The sequence below is a fragment of the Anabrus simplex genome, chromosome 5, assembly GCF_040414725.1.
Source record: "Anabrus simplex isolate iqAnaSimp1 chromosome 5, ASM4041472v1, whole genome shotgun sequence".
In the NCBI taxonomy this organism is placed as follows: domain Eukaryota; kingdom Metazoa; phylum Arthropoda; class Insecta; order Orthoptera; family Tettigoniidae; genus Anabrus; species Anabrus simplex.
In genome coordinates, this window is record NC_090269.1 from 360202712 (window position 1) to 360222516 (window position 19805).

The 19805-nt window shown below is 36.7% G+C and overlaps 1 protein-coding gene across 1 annotated transcript in view; it reads left to right on the forward strand.

The window, feature by feature from the left end:
- Positions 1 to 18170, forward strand: part of rhea (Talin_middle and talin-RS domain-containing protein rhea) — a 419010-nt gene extending 400840 nt beyond the window's left edge. The window contains exons 42-43 of the mRNA XM_068227664.1: positions 3149 to 3492; positions 14410 to 18170. Coding sequence (XP_068083765.1) covers positions 3149 to 3492; positions 14410 to 14968 — 903 coding nt within the window. The 3' untranslated portion in view covers positions 14969 to 18170. The remainder of the gene's footprint in view (positions 1 to 3148; positions 3493 to 14409) is intronic.
- Positions 18171 to 19805: the final 1635 nt, after the last annotated feature.

Below are 19805 nucleotides of genomic sequence, written 5' to 3' on the forward strand. Positions count from 1 at the left end.
GCTTTAACAGCTTCATTTCAAGTAATACTAATCCGGTATTGACTATAATCAATCAACTAATATTCAACATATACTTATATATTATAACAAAGCTGTCCGCCTATTCAATACAATATATAATTTATTATATCTAGTACATGTTTCGTCCCCTAAGGGACATCATCAGCTAATAATAAATTAACACTAATATATCAGAAATAAATATTATTAAAATTGGAAAGACACATTAAAATTTTTGACATTTAAAATAAGATCTTCAAAATTTTGTTAAAATTGTAAGTCATCTTCCTATGTCTCAAAAAGTTGGGGGTGAGATTGTAAGTTAGACATTGTTTTAAAAAGGTTATGTCTTCACCAATTTTGCCAATCTTGAATCTTTAAATTCTGATATATGTGAGCGTATTCATATGCTTGGCTAGCATCTACATTACAAGTGATAAGCTTTAACAGCTCCATTTCAAGTATATATAATATATATTAATGTTAATTTATTATTAGCTGATGATGTGCCTTAGGGGACAAAACATGTAGTAGATATAATAAATTATATATTGTATTGAATAGGCGGACCGCTTTGTTATAATATTTATCTTGAATATTCATTGATTCCCTAGCAAGTTGGCATGGCGGACGCTATAACCATTACGTTGCCCCCTCCTTAAGGCTGCTCATCCCCAGCTGCTCCACAATATGGTGCCAGGCGGTTTGTTCGGTTGGCCACCACCTTCACATGGGGGATCCGCTGGGTCCGGTCGATGGTATCCTCGTTCTCGGTGATAACGATCCGCAAGTCTTCGCGTGGCTGCCAGAACTTCGGTGGTTTTCCTCTCGTCCACACCCGCGTCTACTTACAGGGCTTAAGCGCCTTTGTAGGCCTCCAATGTGATGTAGGGACTGGTTTGCTCATCACAGATTTAGCCCTGCTGAATTTCCTCTTCTTCCGGGGTACGGAATTCGATGTTCGTACCGGCATGGAGCTTCATGCCGGAATGAGTGTCCTGATCAGGTGGCATCCTCCTTCGTTGGTCATTGGTCCGTCTTCCATTGGTGCTCCATCTCCTAGTAGTGGTCCCTCTAACCGCTTCGTTGCTATCACTGCCTCCATCTCCTTGAACATCATCAGAGCCTCCTTGTAGTTCCGCTTCCTGCCGATCAACCTCCCCTTACGGATCTCAGTGCTGCGCAGCTTATCACAGGTGTCGGCCGCCTCGAGCTTGGTGTCACCTCGGAGTAACTCGCCCCAATCACGTCTCCTGATTGCTCGATCTCGGCATTGAATACCAGCGGCGTTCTATTGGTGCGCTTAGTCCCGTTCTGCAGCTGGACTTGGTAGGCGGTTCTGAGTTGGTGGACACTGCAGCACCCATCGACCACTCCCACAACCTTCTTATAGGTTGAACATGGCTGGGGGCTGCGTCGTACTGTCATCTTCTGTGCACATAGTCCGGCACGTTCTCCAGGAAGTTATCTCATCGTCCCGTGGGGTTTCCACCTTCACAACGGTGGAGCTGACATTGCTGCTAGCAGGAATCATTTGTGTCTCCACAGCCATCGTGTTCGCACGCAGGGCACTCGCTTCCTCTGCTGGGCCTCGAACTCCGGACTCCACAACCGCGAGCATCTCTTCGGATCGCTTCTCGTCCAGTTCGTTGTTCTGCACAATGTCATTGTCGGCCTCGGTTTCAAGAGAGCACACTTCGTCTTCATCCTTTAACTGCTCGCTCTTCCGTTCACTTAAGTCTTTTTTCAGTTGGTCTGGCTTAGATCTCTGTTCAGATCTCAGTCCACTAATGAGTTCGTCATAGCCAGATAAGATTTTATTTTCAAGTTCACTAAACTTACTTAGAAAAATCTGGAGCTGTTCGGAATTCATTTTACTCGTAGAAATTCCTGTCGACTACAAAATACACTACCAGTTACTCAACGTAAGAGATTATCCACTAGTTCATCACACTTGTCCTTCCCACTTGTGAATCCAGTTGTAACATGTTGGTGGGGTAAATAAATGAATACAGAAACTGGTAGCATCCTATTTCTAATATTTATTAGCTAAGTACTATACTACATAGGACTACACATAACTTTCACTCATACACACACTTACACAGTTCGTGCGCTCTCTCTCTTAGTTTCTCATTTGTTCTCACACTACAGATTATTCTTACAAGATAAACAGTTATGTTACAATGTCACACGGCCACACATTCTCTCCTTTGCTGTCAGTCCGCACTGTAGCACGCTAGTCCGACAATCACAGCCGTTCACACACTTCACAGTACTGGCAGTCACTCGCTGACTAAGCTCACGACCGAACTATACCAACACCGACCCAGGCAAGTCACTCCTCTCTTATATATCTGTGCCGGTCTTTCCAGAACAGTCCAGATGCTGGTTGTATCCAGGGACCTCGCGAGATGGAAGACTCCAGATTAAACATCTCATAATTTCCACAGTTCTATGCCACGCTACCACGGACGGAAGCGAGAAGGAGCCGGTCTAGCACTTAAGCCTTGTTCGTGATTGGCGGGGTCGAAGCGTAAACGGATGGGCCGATACGGTGACATCCCCGTCCCATAGCAAGTTGGCATGGCGGACACTATAACCATTACACTATCTTATTTGAGACACCTGCATTCTACTTCAATGTTTTTCAAGCTCCTTGCTCCATATAGCAAAGTAGAAACCTAAACTTTCTTAAATGTGTATAACACATGATGATATCTATCAAAGGGTAGAGAAAGATCCACCTATTCAATGCCATTAGCTTAATATAGTGTCCTATATAATTGATATTAGTTTTGACCCTACATACATTGAGTCATTTTCAGCCATGATCTATTTGGAAACGTATGTTTACATACAACCAGTAATAAATAATATAATTTGGTATTTCTTAATTGAAGTATCATTTTGGTTTCAATTTTAAATGTGTAGTCCGACTTCATCAATGTTTTAGACTTAGATTTTAAATTAAATTATGTGGGGTCAAAACCAGTACCTCTTATATTGGACACTATATTAAGCTAATGGTGTTTAATAGGTGGACCTTTCTCTACCCTTTGATAGTGATCAATTGTCAATACGGACCATAATGTAATTCATAACTTATGGCGTGATGTTATAACGCATTCTTATGTATGTTACATAGGTGAAGGCTGATCCTGACAGTGAAAGTACAAAGCGACTGCAGGCAGCAGGAAATGCAGTAAAACGAGCAACAGACAACCTTGTCCGTGCCGCACAACAGGCCATTCAACAAGTGGAGGAGCGTAGCCTGGTTCTGAACCGGCGCATGGTGGGTGGTATAGCCCAAGAGATCAATGCTCGCTCAGAAGTATTACGCATTGAGAAGCAACTGGAAGAAGCCCGCAGCAGGCTTGCTGCCATCCGTAGAGCCAAATATGAAATGAAGGGAGGAGTTGGTGAGACGACGAGTCCATCTGATGGAGAGACTGACGGATATGGGAGTGGATATGAATCCTTCACTACTAGGTAAGAAATAGTCATTAGAAAATGAGGTGTGCACATGATCTGATTTATAAAGTTGATGAAATACTCACATGGACAAATTATTCGAGAAAATTATTTTATATTATATATAATATATTAACTATATTATGAACTAATATTATTTCAGCTCTACTTTTATGGATTGATTTCTTCTTTTTCTTTCCCTTCTACTGCTCTTAGTGTTGGGTTCCTTAATTTCTTGTGCATTGTTTGGTCGCCAGCAAGTGTATAAACCTCATTTAACAATTTTCCGTTCATCTTGCCGCTTCTGTCTTCGTACTCTTCCTATTCAAATTATACACTATAGCAGAATATACTTGTCGTTGATGGACCGATAGCAGTATCACAGATTTCTGTTTGCACCCATCGGCTTTAAGAGACAGCAATCTCCGCACATTTGGCCCTATCTGCAAATTAGCGGAAACTACAGAGAGAAAAAGGCTAAACACCCAGCCAGGTAGTGCTCAGCTGGTGAGGCTTATCACGGGTTTCAAGCTACTGTAATCTCTGGTGTCCAGTCTGTGAATTACCAGGACCTTCCAAGAACCTGCCAAACACCCACCTAAACAGCACTTGTCCAGTGGGTGCTTAAACATGTAAAAGTGCAATTTCCTGGAGAATCATTAGTTACAAAGAAAATGCTTAAGACCTTTTTTTTTTTTTTTTTAATTTTTAAATAATTTTTTTTTGAAAACTGATTTTATATGAACGGGCGAGTTGGCCATGCCGTTAGGAACGTGCAACTTTGATGTTGCATTTGGGATATAGTAGGTTTGAATCCCACTGTCGGCAGCCCTGAAGATGGTTTTCCGTGGTTTCCAGTTTTCACACCAGGCAAATGCTGGGGCTCTACCTTGACTAAGGCCATGGCCACTTCCTTCCCACTCCTAGCCCTTTCTTATTCCATTATCACCATAAGGCCAATCTATGTGGTGCGACATAAAGCAAAATTGTAATTAAAAAAACAGTGTTCATATACTGGGCTTTATTTTGTCAACACGGGTAACCATTTGGGCATTATTTGGGTTTTTAGCGGATAAAACATGCCACTATTTCAAAACAGTCAATTATTATTGAAAAATCAGAATAAGCCTATCTTTGAACAGAATATCTTAGTAATAATAACAATATTTATTCTTCCTCAAATGACTGAAGTTGCCAAACCGACCAAGAATATCATACAATATAAATTTAGTACGTAATCTAATTAAAATACAGAATAAAAAACGATAATGTAGAGAAAACAATACTGTCACAAAGAAGCAGCAGATAAATGACTTTAATTGATTTAAGTGGGTGGAGCGTAGTGGTGATGCCTCAAGATTGATATCGAGGCTTTCAAACCGAATTCCAGCTCAATTGGTACTGTACTTTTAGCATGATTGAGCGAGAAAGAAATAAACACTTATTGTCTCATTTATAACTCCAGTAAATGAAATGAAATGGTGTATGACTTAGTGTCGAGGACAAGTTCGGCTCGCCAGATACAGGTCTTTTGATTTGACGCCCATACGCAACGTTCGTGTCATGATGAGGATAAAATGATGATGAAGGCGACATATACACCCAGTCCCCGTGCCAGCGAAATTAACCAATTATGGTTAAAATTCCCGACCCTGCCAGGAATTGAACCAGAACCCCTGTGACCAAAGGCCAGCATGCTAACCATTTAGCCATGGAGCCAGACTATAACTACAGTAGAAGTCTGTTATAGTGAGAATTCATAACGGCGAAAGATTTGCTCACTTTAGCGGATTGTCGTTATATCCAATTTTTTTCATAAAGTCGGGGAAATCCCCACACACACAGTACAATCAGTATGTAATGGCAGTCAGTTTGTTTTTGCCGATTTCTGTACTGCGGCCTACTCGTAAGTTATTTTTCTAATTCCAAGAGAACGTGAACATGGATGCTCAATTTCATTCTGAAGTATTGGAGTAGTATCACTCCAGTGGCTTCTGTGGCGTTCTCTTATTCAAACAGTCACCTGACCTAACTTAATCTCACATGTATCATGAAAACTACTTCAAGCACAAGTAGAGTAATGAAAACCTTATCGCTATAAATTACTCGGGAATAGTCTTTCCGAAATTTAATCAGACACGAGAAAATAAATTGTAACCTTGTATTGCACGTTCCTCATTAAGGCAATTTCTCGCTTAGCACGTCATAAATTCAAAGTCCCAATTCATGCCGTATTAAATCTATTTAAAAATACTTAATATATAGCGTCACAAAATTTAATTACTACTGCTCAGTAGGATCAAATTTTTCCCAGACCTAAAATTGTTCTTTATCATCACTTGCAAAAGGAATGTGATTTCCAACACACATTAGAGCCCTCGCCGCAGGAGGAAGGTTGGGGAAAATTACGCAAAAACGGGAAATGGCCTTGATTTCCAGAACTTTATAGAGAGTAAATTATAGCTTCGGGAAGCAAGCCATTAGCCTCAGGAAAGTTCAGCTTTGCTCTCCGATTTTCGTTGATATTGCTGAATAACCCAGTAAGCCTGTTTGTGCTTATATTTCGCATTCCCTTCAGAAGTTAGACATGTATTCTCTGTTGAGTGATGCCATCAAGGATAGCAAATATTTGTCGTGTGATAGACTACATAAGGATTAGGAACATAATCGTGTGAAGTTGACTGGCATGGTGCATATTTGTCATGTGGTAGCCCCGTTTTAGATACTGAAAAAGTCGTGAAATCGTTTAATAATGACAACAAATCAAGGAAGTGGGCAGGCATCTGCACCATTGCCGAGTTTCGACTTGAGTAAATCGAAGTGTTGTCGCATTTAAGACGAGTCATTTCTCTCGCAAACGGCCGAGTTTAACCGCCAAATAATTTCATGGTCGAAGAGTGTGATCTGCAATAATGCGCTGATACTTTTACGGGGCCCCACTACAAATGTTTTTATATTTATCAGGTATTTTACACACGTTTGAATACACTCTTTTTATTTAATAAGCCCCAGTGGAAAAGGTGTTCATATTATCTCGTATATTTCACGCCTTTAAATACTCTCATCGCATCTTCAGTAATAGTAGATAGCCTATATCTATCTCTATACGCGCACATACGAGTACACAACATAAAATGCACCCATGTGGGGAAAAAACATTTCAAGTGTTTATATATTCGTGTTGGATGGTTTTTATTCGTGTATTCAATAGTACATATTCTTGCTTAACGCATTATCTTTCCTTGCCCCCTGCAAAAATGCCTAACGAGGTTTTATTGAATAAACTAACCTCTAAAATCAGTCATCCCCTCTGCGCTGTATCTTGAGGTGTATCACATTCTTGTTTAATTTCATTACATAGTTTTAAAATTAGGCGATCATTTACTTCAGCCTTTATTTCTAACGAGTTAACTACTGCTACCTGTCATGTTATTTACGCATTTATTAAGAAAACATGCTCTCTTTCATTTCGAATTGTGCTTATGGAACACCATTCGACAAGTATTTCTAATAGACTCCAATATTGCCTTAGAGTTCAAATGTCGATGAGAGAGCTCTGTAGTGCATGTAGTGAAAAATCTATACCGAAGATGATCGATCACATTGAATATAATCACTGGAATGCATAAATATTGATAATGGAAAAAATTATGCACGCTTAATCGCTCGTAATAACGGATACATCATTGATAGGGTTCTCGCTGTTACTGAAAGATAATACACAGTTTAATATAGGAATTTTTAAGGGACAGAAAAAAAGCTGTCATTATAACAGAGTTCTCGCTATAGCAGACTTCTACTGTACAGTAAAACCTAGTTAAGACTATTGTTATCGCCTGCACTTCCCTCAAAAACAAACAGAACAAGTACTGGGTGTCTTAAGATGTGGCCTATCATTGTATCTCTTCTTCTCGTCAAATAGCATTTTCCTGGGTTTAATGACTTAGTTGAAAGATATGTTGGTTTTATAAATAATTTTATGAATCTTTCTTCATTTTTGCATTCTGTATCTTCTTGCATGTCTTCAATTTAGAGACAGCCTCAGATTTTTTAATTTTATTTTGTGATGGTATGTCATCAAAATCCACACCCTGCTTATCATTATTTCAAGCTTAAATAGTTACTTTGAAGTTAGTAGCTTACGCTAATTTCTAGACAATTTCCTGTAGCATGAGATTTCCTTTTAATGCCTTAGTTAACAAACCAATTTGCTATGTCTACTTGATCTCCATCGCCTTTCATACTAGAATTAACATCTTGTTAAAATTTAGAATATTCTATTCACAGAAATTGTAATACGTAACCTGCCTCAAAACAGATCCTATCTAACATCTGGAAATGGAGTAGAATGAAGGTAATTCTGGCTTTGCTGATTGTCAAATGCCTGGCTGTAGTATTGGTATGCATAGTGCTTCATATACTGTAGTTAACAAAACTAGATTTCAATAGATTTACAAATACTATCATAGGATATAAACTTCATAGTTTTGATCCGTATTGAATTGTGATCACAATAATAACTAAACACAACAGTAGGCCACGTGCCACATGCCGCAACGAAGGGTTAACTTCATGAACACCGCATTGAATTGCGAATCTCGACCAGCTGCAATCTAAGAACGTGCCAGTTATTTAATCGTACCTTTGTGCTGTCCTTGATTCAACCATTGGCAATATCCAACAGAGGAACTTTTCAGCATTTTCAAAATATTTTAACAACATGCGCTAATGGAACATTTTAACGTGATTCAACGCATCTAAGAATTTTAGAACCTGATTTTAACTTCGTCATATTTTACGTGTTGTGCGCATAGTTCATTCCAGATGTTTTTAACACTTTTCTAATGTCATTTGTATGTGTTTGTATATATATATTTCAGTTATTAGATGTGTTTGTACAGTTTTGCATTAAGGCTGATGATGGCCAGCCAAGGCCGAAACTAGTTCGTAGATTAGAAATGTAATGTAAAGATTGCATAATATAGTATTGGACCATTATGACATAAGTTTAGTTATTATTGCAAATACTAACCAGTAGAATATTTACTGTCTGATATTTCTCAGGGTTAAAATTAGTTGTTGTCTCAGTGTGAGGATAGAATTTTGTCTATGGCAACAATAACTTGCCTCTAGAGAGCATTTTCATCTTTGAAAACGTATGGGTAATTTCTCTTCTCACCGGGTGAGTTGGCCATGCAGTTAGGGTCACAGCTGTGAACTTCCATTCTGGAGACAGTGGGTTTGGACTCCACTGTCAGCAGCCCTGAATAAGGTTTTCTATGGTTTCCCAGTTTCTCTCCAGGCAAATGCTGGGGCTCTACTTTAATTAAGGCCACTAACCTTTCTGTTAATGGAATCTTGAATCATGTTTCTATTTTCTTCACAAATCTTCACAAGTAGTGGGCATTTTTAAATATAAGTGTTCAGGAAATCTGGAATTAATGACACAAAAAACTAAGATGTTTGAAAAATGTAATCAAGCACAACATTTTCAGGCTTTCATTGTTCACTCCAGACTTAAACAACCCAGAATATGTTTTACATCCATCTGAGCATGAATGTGCATTTCAATTTGCCCAGGAAATATATGCAGGAATTTCATTTCTATCAATATTCGTGAAATATCGAGCAACATCTCAACCCTTCATTCCAACTATTTTCTCTGATGAAGTGGTGCAAGGTGTGTCTGCTTTGTAGCGGTAAAAATCTCGAGAAAATGTCTTCGGAAAGTTGGTAATAGACAAAGTTATGCAACTCTTAAATAGCTCGAGCATTATGCATAGGTGTAGAACATGTGTTTTCTACGTGTGGTGGTGTTCATTCAAAGTTAAGAAACAGACTTGATGTAGACAAAGCTTCCAAGCTTGTAATTTTGTATAAACACTTAAAGAAAGAAGCTATACATGTGACTGAAGATGAAGAACTAGTTTAGAAGTGGGCTTGGTGTAAACAAAGTTTCTAGTCTGTGTTTTTATTTAGGAGAATAAGTTCTGAGACAGAAAAACTTTTTAAAAATATGTTGTGATATAATAGCCCAAGTCAAAATATTGTTAAAACACAGAATTGAGATTGATCCTTCATTATTCATCTCGGGTAGGTACTTAATAAACAATGAAGCATACACCAATCTGAAAATAATATCAATTAGTAAAAATATAAATTCAAATAAATCTGATTTAAATAAAATAAATGATTGATTTTGATGTTTTGATAAACATATTTTTGAATAAAATATTATAAAAATTAAAAATAGTGATTCTTTTACACTCTGTGTGTTAGCAGTATTAAAATGTCTGAATTGAATGTTGTCAATGTACTGATATGATCTTTTTTTTTTTCTCTCTCTCTCCTGGTAGCTTGCTATAGGCCAGTAGATGTAGTGAAGTAGTCTGTGAAGTTATGTTGCATGGAAGCCTGTTGCTTCTCTGAATGCATAGAACTATAGAAGGAATACTTCATGATAATCAGAATCTTCATTGACATTGAAATGTTATGGTATAAGGAAAAAGTGCAGGCATGTTATCTGTGCCCGAGGATGTTAGTCGGTATCGAGTCATGTGTTTGGAGGTACAAGCCCGGTACTGGTAGAATAATTTAATGCATTTATTCCAATCCTACATGATCTACAATATTAAGACCAATAGTAATTATGATCACATTACATGTACACAGTTTATTGTGATACAGTATATGTTGTACAGATGCTTGACTGTGCTGTGGCTCATTGGTTGGTGTATGGCTTATGCACTGCTTCCTAGTTATCATCAGACACCGCTGGCACATCCCAAACAGGTCCCTTCCAAAGGACATTGTTTCATGCTGAGGAAATAAGGTGTAAAGCATACAGAGTCCTGGGATTCATCCGCAGATCTCTACTGGGAGCCAGGAAGAAAGCCGTTCAGACAGCCTATCTGTCATTAGTACGGCCAATACTGTTGTACGGGCTTCCTTCCTGGCACCCTACTACAGTGGAGAACATGACGAAACTAGAGAGAGTTCAACGCCGAGCAGAACGACTAATTACCCAACACGGTCATTTAAATACAGCCAGGTCACTGCCCTCCATAACATCCCTCTGTAAACAAATAGATATTACTTTCCTGAGAAAATCCCTCGCAGGTAACATTCATATAAACCCTTTCAACCGCTTACAGCTGAACTATCGTTCCGCTCAAAGAGGTCGAGGTGTGTCCCTTTTCCCTCCATTTGCAAGAACAGCATCATATCAAAGTGGCTTCTTTAGTCGTTCTGCTCGGTTGTGGAATGAACTCCCACCGCAGATAAAAGAACTACCTGCAGAAAATTTCTGTAAAGACGTAAAACGGATGTATATATAACGAAACCCTCTGTACAAAACATAATTTATCTACTGTGAGAATGTTCAGCATGAGTGGGAGGATGGATGAAAGTTATGGGGTCCCGAGTGATTGAGACGGTAAATGTGTATGAGTGAGCCGGCCTAGCTAAAATATATGTGGGGTTTCTAGAGAGAGAGAGAGAGAGAGAGAGAGAGAGAGAGAGAGAGAGAGAGAGAGAGTGTGTGTGTGTGTGTGTGTGTGTGTGTGTGTGTGTGTGTGTGTGTGTGTGTGTGTGTGTGTGTGTGTGTGTGTGTGTGTGTGTGTGTGTCTCGTCATGACTTGAATGTTGAACAGGTCTTGTGAGTATTACTGTATGTAAATATGCCTATGTAATTATTTTAACTGTATATAAGAACATCATGTAGAATGTAATTGTATATTTGTATATTATAATTTTTAAGTGGTGATGGAGGCACTTTTGTGTATATGGGGCTATGCCCTTTCTCCATTCACCATCCCTAAATTGTAACTACAATTAGTGGAAAATAAATAATAATAATAATAATAATAATAATAATAATAATGCATCCATCTTTAAACCCTTCAGAATGTATCTGAACCCAGCAGTCGTCATTCAGGAAATTGTTCTTGGTACAAGCATCGTGCCTCTCGCGCATGTTGTCTTGCTTCTTCGTAGAGTAATATCATATTTACTTTACTCGCAACAATTGCCTGACTCGAAAGCATTATGCCTGACTCAAAGGCATTATGCTAGATCTTTCCCATCTTTGCATAGCCAAAAACTTTGATGTGTAAGTGCAATGTTAAACCAGTAGCAGAAATAAAATATGTAGACAGATTTGCCTTCCTACAATGACCACAGTGTTTTGAATCATGCCCCTCTTAGGCCCTGATAGTGGTAACCATTCCCAATGACTGGAATATGTACCTATTACTTAATTGAATGCAACTTGCATAGTACTGACATTGGTATATACACAATACATTTGTCTGTAGTCTGTGTTTAGCTTATCATATTTATTATTAGTACTTCATCTATTATAATTTTGTTATAAGGATAAGGACACTTTAGAAATGTCAGATCTTCATAAACAATGCATGCCTGGGTACAAAGTGATAATTAAGAGAGTCATGAGTAAAGGAGAATTGAAACTCTCATTGCTCTGGGAAGCTGCTCTATATAAAAGGGTAAAGTATTTTAAGATACATCCTCTTGAGCGATTTTTGCATTGTACGGAGAAGCCTAAATCAAGTTGCTATAATATATAACGCAAGACGCGACTAAGAAAAACATTTAACCCCTAATTACACTACTTGCGCACGATCTTAGACTGGGTAAGAAAGAAACGCTTCTCCAGAAACTTTACCAAACATTAAAATATGCTGTGATATTTCTTTTCAGTTTCAACTCAGTTAATTTATAACTTTAAGGTTCTTCAATCTGTTGAAACTAATTTATGAATAAACTACCTGAAAAACAAAACACATGATAACAGAATCATACCTGAAAAAGAAACTACTCAGTTTTCTTTTTTGGGTAGTTTTGATTTTGTTTTCTTCTCCTAGGTAAACTGCTTCCCCTACAGCTTGCAGAGCTTTGCCTGCCTTGGATTTCATTCAGGTTGACTCCCTATGTCTTCAGTTCCTTCCTCCGTTGGGATACTCTCCTCTTCTGATTAGGAGTTGTTCATTACCTTCTACGCAGTGGGCCTTGCCGTTCTCGCCCAAGTGATCGTCCGCCCTGGACTTTCTCCTATACTGATACTGCCCTGTATAGGAGCTGCAGCCACCCCTAAAATGGAGAGAGACATTGCTTTATGGATTTGAGTAGCATTTCCTCCCGTCAGATGACCATCATCCCATCTAAAGGGACTCATCTACCCAAAGCCATTGATCTCTTTTGGGAGTTCAGTTATTTACTGTCGCTCAACACTCAGCGTTGAGATGGTGGCTGAAGGATCTACTCTTGGTAGCGTGGTAATCTGGGCAGACATTATATTATTATGATAGGAACCCGTTTGGGTGTGGACTGGGGCCCCTGCAATGGGTCAACCTGTCTAATGCAGCCTTTATTTTTCTTTAATAAAGAGATTTACAAGGCTGAGAAGCAAAAACTTGAAATTTTCTTAACTCTCTCATTCAGAGGAATGAAAATGATCAGTAGTGTAGACAGACAAACTTATAGGTGACCTGTGTTCTGCATAAGGACCTTTTGAAATTATAGGTTCTGGAGAGAACCTGAGGCTAAAGACATGTTTGTTAGGTCCAGATAGCTATACTAACAGGAAAGAGAGTCACACGATGATGAATACAAAGTAGACATTTACATGATAACAGTGTAAGATTGTTCTGATCTCTCATCATTTTGGAAAAATCAAGAAAACATGCTTCCAAACTTATGTGTCATGCCATTTTATGCATCCTTGCTACACTTGCAGTGTTGGACCAGTGTTTCAGTACTACTGGAAATATTTTAATTGACAGACAACAAGGCCGTCATTCCGATTCAGTATGGTGTTGTGTACATGAACATATTCATTCTTAGAGACTGCACAAAGACCACGAGTAATCAGAAGTTTAAAGTACCAAATTGTTTGTATTAATGTAATGTAGTCTAGTTAAATTTGCAGTCAAGTCCCAATTGCATATGTACTAGAAGTATACTTTTTTTGACTCTTGTAGATTGATAATAACCATTCATAGGGAGGGAAGGGAAGCTATGCAGCAAGGAGCACTGCAGGCACAAACATTGCCAGTCTGCTTACGAGTAGTGCCTAACCAGGGCTAACTCTGATTAACTTTACACCGCAGTGCTAATACCCAGCCTTATCAGAACTGCTCCGGTCGGGCCTCTCTAGTGCCGCTGTGTGCTGACACTGTAGCCGTTTTCTGGAAACATGGATTGGCCCAACCTAATGCAGAGCCCTGGTGCAGACTACTTTGATAAGTTACTGGACATAATGAGGCCCCTTTGTATTAAGGCAGAATACAAACATGTGGGCATGTATTTCAGTTAAGAAGCTAGAAGTAACACAGAGATACCTTGCAGCTGATAGGAGTTTCAAGGATTCAAAGTTTTCTGCTTATCAAGCCATGCATTTTGTCTTAGTTTGTCCATGTATGAAGGTTGGGATGAATCCCATAATTCCAGAAGAGTTTCATATTCCTCTATGTACTCTTAATTATCACATTGTGACTCACCAAGCTCTGAATCAAATGCTGCATGGGGAACAAATGAATGCTCTTTAGCAGCAGATGTAGGTATATTCATCAGCTATGACTAGCATGATTCAAACAAAATACTGGTACTGATGCAAGCACTCGACGTGTCAGTAATATTGATAGTATTGCCTATTTATACTCTGATATCAAAATATTTTCATCTTCTTTAGTATTCACCTTGATTCCATTCCATACATGATCAATATTACTGTCAGTATCAATACTGACAGTGTTATTGACTATATGGGGTCTGCTTGGACTTGTCCAATTTGCTTTCTGACTCCCTATTTTAGTATTAGGCCATATCTATAGAATTGTACATTCGTTTTCAACTGAATAGCATAGATTGTTTTGTTACTATTTATTGGTTAATCATTTGAATTCTTTCTTACAGGTATGAAACGAGGTCATACGATACCAGTCTAAATAAGTCGCCAACTTTCAATACTTCTGTTCATCCAACAACTTTTACACCAAGCAGTGTTAATCATACTGTTAATGTAAATGGCAATACTTCACTTTCTGGAGTGTCTTCTCCAGAGAAACTCTATTCCAGCCTCAGCAAGGTGGAGAAAGCCTATACTAGTATCAGAGGCATTTTGGATGAGGCTCAGAATAGTGAGAGAACTACAGATATTGTTGATGCTGAAACAAACAACTCCTCTCCACGGCGAAATGGTGTCGATAGCCCTGTTGGTACCATTACAAAGATTCGGATAAGTCCACCGGTTCGTAAAATATCAGCACCAATGGAGTCGACGTCTAGCCAAAACTTCAGTACTTCAAGTACGATTAACAATAATATCTCTGAGTCAAGTGTGAACCATTTCACTTCAGATGATGGTTCAACAACTATGGAGCAACGTATGATGAAGCAAATGGCACAGAGAACGGAAAAACGCACAGTCTCAGTGACAACAACACTAAAGTCTTTCAAGCTTGAAGAGAGTTAAGTCTCCAGTTTACAAGTTTTAATTGTACAGTATTCAATTCCATTTTGCTTTGTGATATCAAGTGTTATCCGATGCAACATTTTAATCTTCCACTGCAGGCGAAAGTATTAACTGAGATTTGCAATATTTGAGAGTGTGATGAATCAGTAGTTTTATACTGGTTTGTTGTTTCTCAAGATTTCTTTTTACTTCTAATTTAGGAAAACCTTTCTCTCAACAGCCAGGCCTTGAGAGATGATGGATTAATGTAAAGTCTCTGCAGAGATAGAATAACTTGAGAATAGAACGTACAGAATGAAGCTAGTTTGTTTCATTTAAGCATTTTAACCATCTCAGTCAATAATATTTTAGAAAGAGTGTATTTGTTGATAACTCTTGTTTGCAATATCTAACATTTCATTTATTACAAATAAAATAATCTGCAAAGGGAGAAGAAAAAGTCATATCTTGAAGAGCTTTACAAGAAATTGTATATACTTAATTTCCATATCCATCCTTCTGATTGATTATTCATTGTAACTCTGAATCAATGCCTCTGGCTGCATTTCCAGTAACATTCACCTACAGTGAAAAACTTAATTATTTTAAATTTGATTTTAAACTCTTTCAGTTTGCAGAAAGTAACCTAACAGAAATCAAACTTTCAGGGTAATGGTGTATTGTGTGCTCTTGAACATATAATATGCCATCTTGTTTTAAAGACAATGTTTTAAAATATTTGAAAATGACTAGATTTTAATTTTCTTGTATTTTCCATCACTTTTAAATTACTCTTTTACTCACAAGAGGATAAAATTTTAGCCAAATCTAATAATTCAAAGTGTATAGGAAATATTTTTGCAGCCCTGTATTTACCACGTTGGTAGTTTTGTGAATGAACAGACTGATAACAATCATCAGTGATCTGCATTTAGGGCTGTCGCCCAGGTGGCAGATTCCCTATCAATTGTTTACCTAAAATGTTTTCAAAGAACTTGCGTAGGCCCTGGACAGTGTACAATATTCATTGGCTCTCACACGATCAGTAAAAGTAAATATACAACACATTTATGTTTAATAAAATATCTGTGGTGTATAATAACATTTTTACAAAATTATCCTGAAACTGCCATTTATGAATTTAGGTATCTATGTAACTTTATTATTTATTTATTTATTTATTTATTTATTTATTTATTTATTTATTTATTTATTTATTTATTTATTTATTTATTTATTTATTCCATTAGATTTGAGGTGGTGATCTAGATGCTACAGCCATTAATTTGGTCATCCATCACCATAAATTTGCCCTAAAATATTTCAAAAGAATGATTGACCAATATCAATTGTGTAAAACAAAGTTGTTCATAGATAATTCAAAATGGCAGTTTTCTTAAATGTACAGTAGGTCGATGAAATCTTCCATACATAATTGACAAACTATAGCTTCATTTATTGTAAACTTTTTACTTTCCTTTTGTCTTCTTGAAACTGGTCAAGAATAACTTGCTATTTTGATTTCATCTCAATACTTCAGTATTTGAAGTATCCATAAGAATATATTGCTGTTAAGACAGTTGTAACTCGGGTTGAGCCATTTATAAAGAAGCTGCTCGTATAATATCTGATGTAAGTTTATTCTTACTTGGAGTATGATACTGAATAGTGCCTTATTTACCAAAGGCACAGTGTAGCATGAAGTGAGAAGTGTTGCTATAGTCTTCTGTTATCGGTACAGGAAGATGGGTTCTCCTTCATCCCACTTTCTAAGGAATATTTCTCCTAAAATTATCACGGTGCTTTTAACAGCTAGTCATTCTGCAGATTTCTGTTTGACTGGAAGGTTATGTTATTGGATTTTAGGTTTTATAATTTCTTGAAAGTCAACTGTACCATCATATCCTATTTGCATTCAAATACCTTGATTCACGTTGTAGATGTTATATTTTGTATTAGAACATAAATTTTTTTAAAGGAATCCTAATATGCTCATATGGTAAGTTTCAATGATTTTGGTGTTCCTTTCTACGTGTCTTTGTAGTTCCATCATCATGGATGTTTGTGCCATTTGACCAAAATGTGTCTTGTCACTTCAGGGTGTGCTTTCAATTTTTGACCAATTCATTGATGTGATGTTATTATGTTTTACAATTTGAATTGGTTATTATCTGAATACGTGCCAGTATGCCTGTCACTAAATGTGTTACAACTGTAGATCAGAAAGATAAGATCAAATAGACAATTATAATATTGTGAAAGAGCGTGTAAGTATACATTGTGAATGTATGTGCTAAAATTCACTGTATTCAATTAGTCCCTGTTCATACTTAGATTTATATTTTAAATATTAAAAAACATATATTAGAAATTCTATTAATAAATGTGACAGTCCATCATACAGGCATATTGTTGCCAACTTTGAAGTGATCTGTCGTAATGTATATACGTATATATAAATAACAGTTATTATTGTTGATACTAATTATAGAATGAAATAGATAGATCTTTTAACTATTTATGGTGCTATAACACTAAGTTTTAACTGTTTAATCATTTTATGAAAAGTTTTTGTAAGTTCTTTTATTGCTCTTAAATATTATGTTGTTATTTTTCTAATAGCTTAATTATTTTTTATCAAATAAAACTGACTGTAAACTCAGACTGTATTGATCCATTCTCAGAGTTCTTGGAAGACAAGAGGTAAGAGGTGCCTAAATGTTGTTTTACTATACAATTTAGGTTAACTTAAAATAGATTATGGAATATTTCTCAACAGTTCGTTGGGATTCTGTGAGAAATGATGTTCTAAAACATGTCCGTCCTGGGCAGTAAAGTGCACGATATTCTTCTTTTTTTAAAAATGGATATTGTTAATAGCATTAATTGTACTCCAAAATTATTTTAATTTTTTACTTGACTGCCTTCATATGATTTCTTTCTTTGGAATTTTTGTTTCTGCATATCGAATCCCCAAATTGCCTAGTCATGTTTGTAATAAATTTCTTGCATCATAGATGTGAATTACTGGCACCTGGTGTTGTGTTGTGTGTATTGCCATTTTCTCTGTTGCAGTACAGGGTGATGGAGGTTGTACAGGGATTGAATTAATCATTGTTTTCTCTCTCTCCAACACCATGTAAAACTGAAGGCTTATTAATGTACCAAAGTATTTGTATCTTGTTTTGAGGATATTAAAAAAAATATATATATATATACTTTATATTCAGTGAATATAACTATGATAGTTGTCAGAATTGAGATCTCTGGACATTTATCCTGTTATCATCTGTAGTTTAACTGTAATTCTGTGAGATTATTTTCAGAGCAATGTTTTAGGCATTCTGAGAAATTAATAGTAATATCTTGTATCTGAAGAAAGAGTACCATAATTGCTTAGGATATGAATCTGGTAATATCGGATCACTTCAGTATAATGTAAGAACTAAAACTATCTGATGGTTCTTAATTTTTTTTTCATGTATTCAGGCTTGTTTCTCTTTCAAAAAAAAAAAAAAAAGCAATGTTGAAGGATAGAGTTCACATGGGAGCAGTATTTCGGTCATCATCATTGTGTGTATATCCTATTAGAACTGTCCAACATCATAGTGTTCGTCTGGTGTTTTCTTATATTTCTTAAACTGCATGTTTGTTACTTTTGTCTAAAAATATTTCACCTAGGTTTAATGACATTTTTAATTCGTGGTAATTATCTAATATTTTGACTTATTGTAGAATTTATTGGAATAGACTCTAGAATATTGTTTGTGGAGTGTTTATTTACATATAAATCTAGGCAAGTTTCAAATTTTTTAAGAAACAGATACAGAATTTCAGTTGTATCTGAAAAAGTCAGTGCTTTGTTGGTAGTAATTGTTTCTCGAGTTCTTGGTATTTTATTCATCACCAATAGATTGTTCTACATTTGTTCTAATAACGGTTAAACAGAATTTCTGTTACACATAATCAACCAAAAGTGTGTCAGTGCACAAGAAACCATCCTAAAAGATGTCTGATGTGATTTTACTGGACAGAGCAGAAGCAAGTGTTGGATCAGAAATGATAAATCTTAGACTTCATTGCTGTGTGTTAGTTTGATCCTTCAAATATGTTGTAAATAGTATGGCAGTAGACATTAGCCAAGCTTTATAGAAAAGATTGCTGCATGGGAAAAGAACCATCTCCAAACAGGATTTCACATGGCCAACCTTTAAAATTCATTTCTTGGGCTAGAACCCTTATCTGACTGTTGACATGGTTTCTAAATCCACTAATGCATTTGAAGTTATAATGCATTCCTCTTATTTGATTCACAGATAGTAAAGCATATTACTTGGCACCAGTATCAGTGAAATTGCTCTTGATACTAATTTTAATGGACTATGATATAAGAACCTTTATATGGGAAACTCTTAAGGACGGAAATCATTCATCTTATTTGATTGAATCTTGGGGAGGGATTGAAACTGATCTCTGGTTTATTAGAGAGAACAATCTGACTACCTTAATATAGAGGTGGGTAATGTCTGATTCAGTAAGAGAGATACATTCTGGCCTAAGAGGTCAGGGTGTCTTTGGTATTTTAGATTTAATTGAACGCTGCTGCTGAACAGATTACAAGTGACTGAAATACTGCTCTTTTGAGGTTTCACAACTATCATTCTTTATTCAAACATAATAAATAGCTAGTAATAAATCTACATTTTATTATAACCTGGGATTTGGAGTTCTGTTGTAATATTATAACATATCAAGTTTATAGCACCAGGTTATAAAATATTAAAGAAGCAACATATCATTTAGTTAATATTTAGCAGATTTCCTTCACCTCTTAAATTGAAATGGTTGATGCATTTGT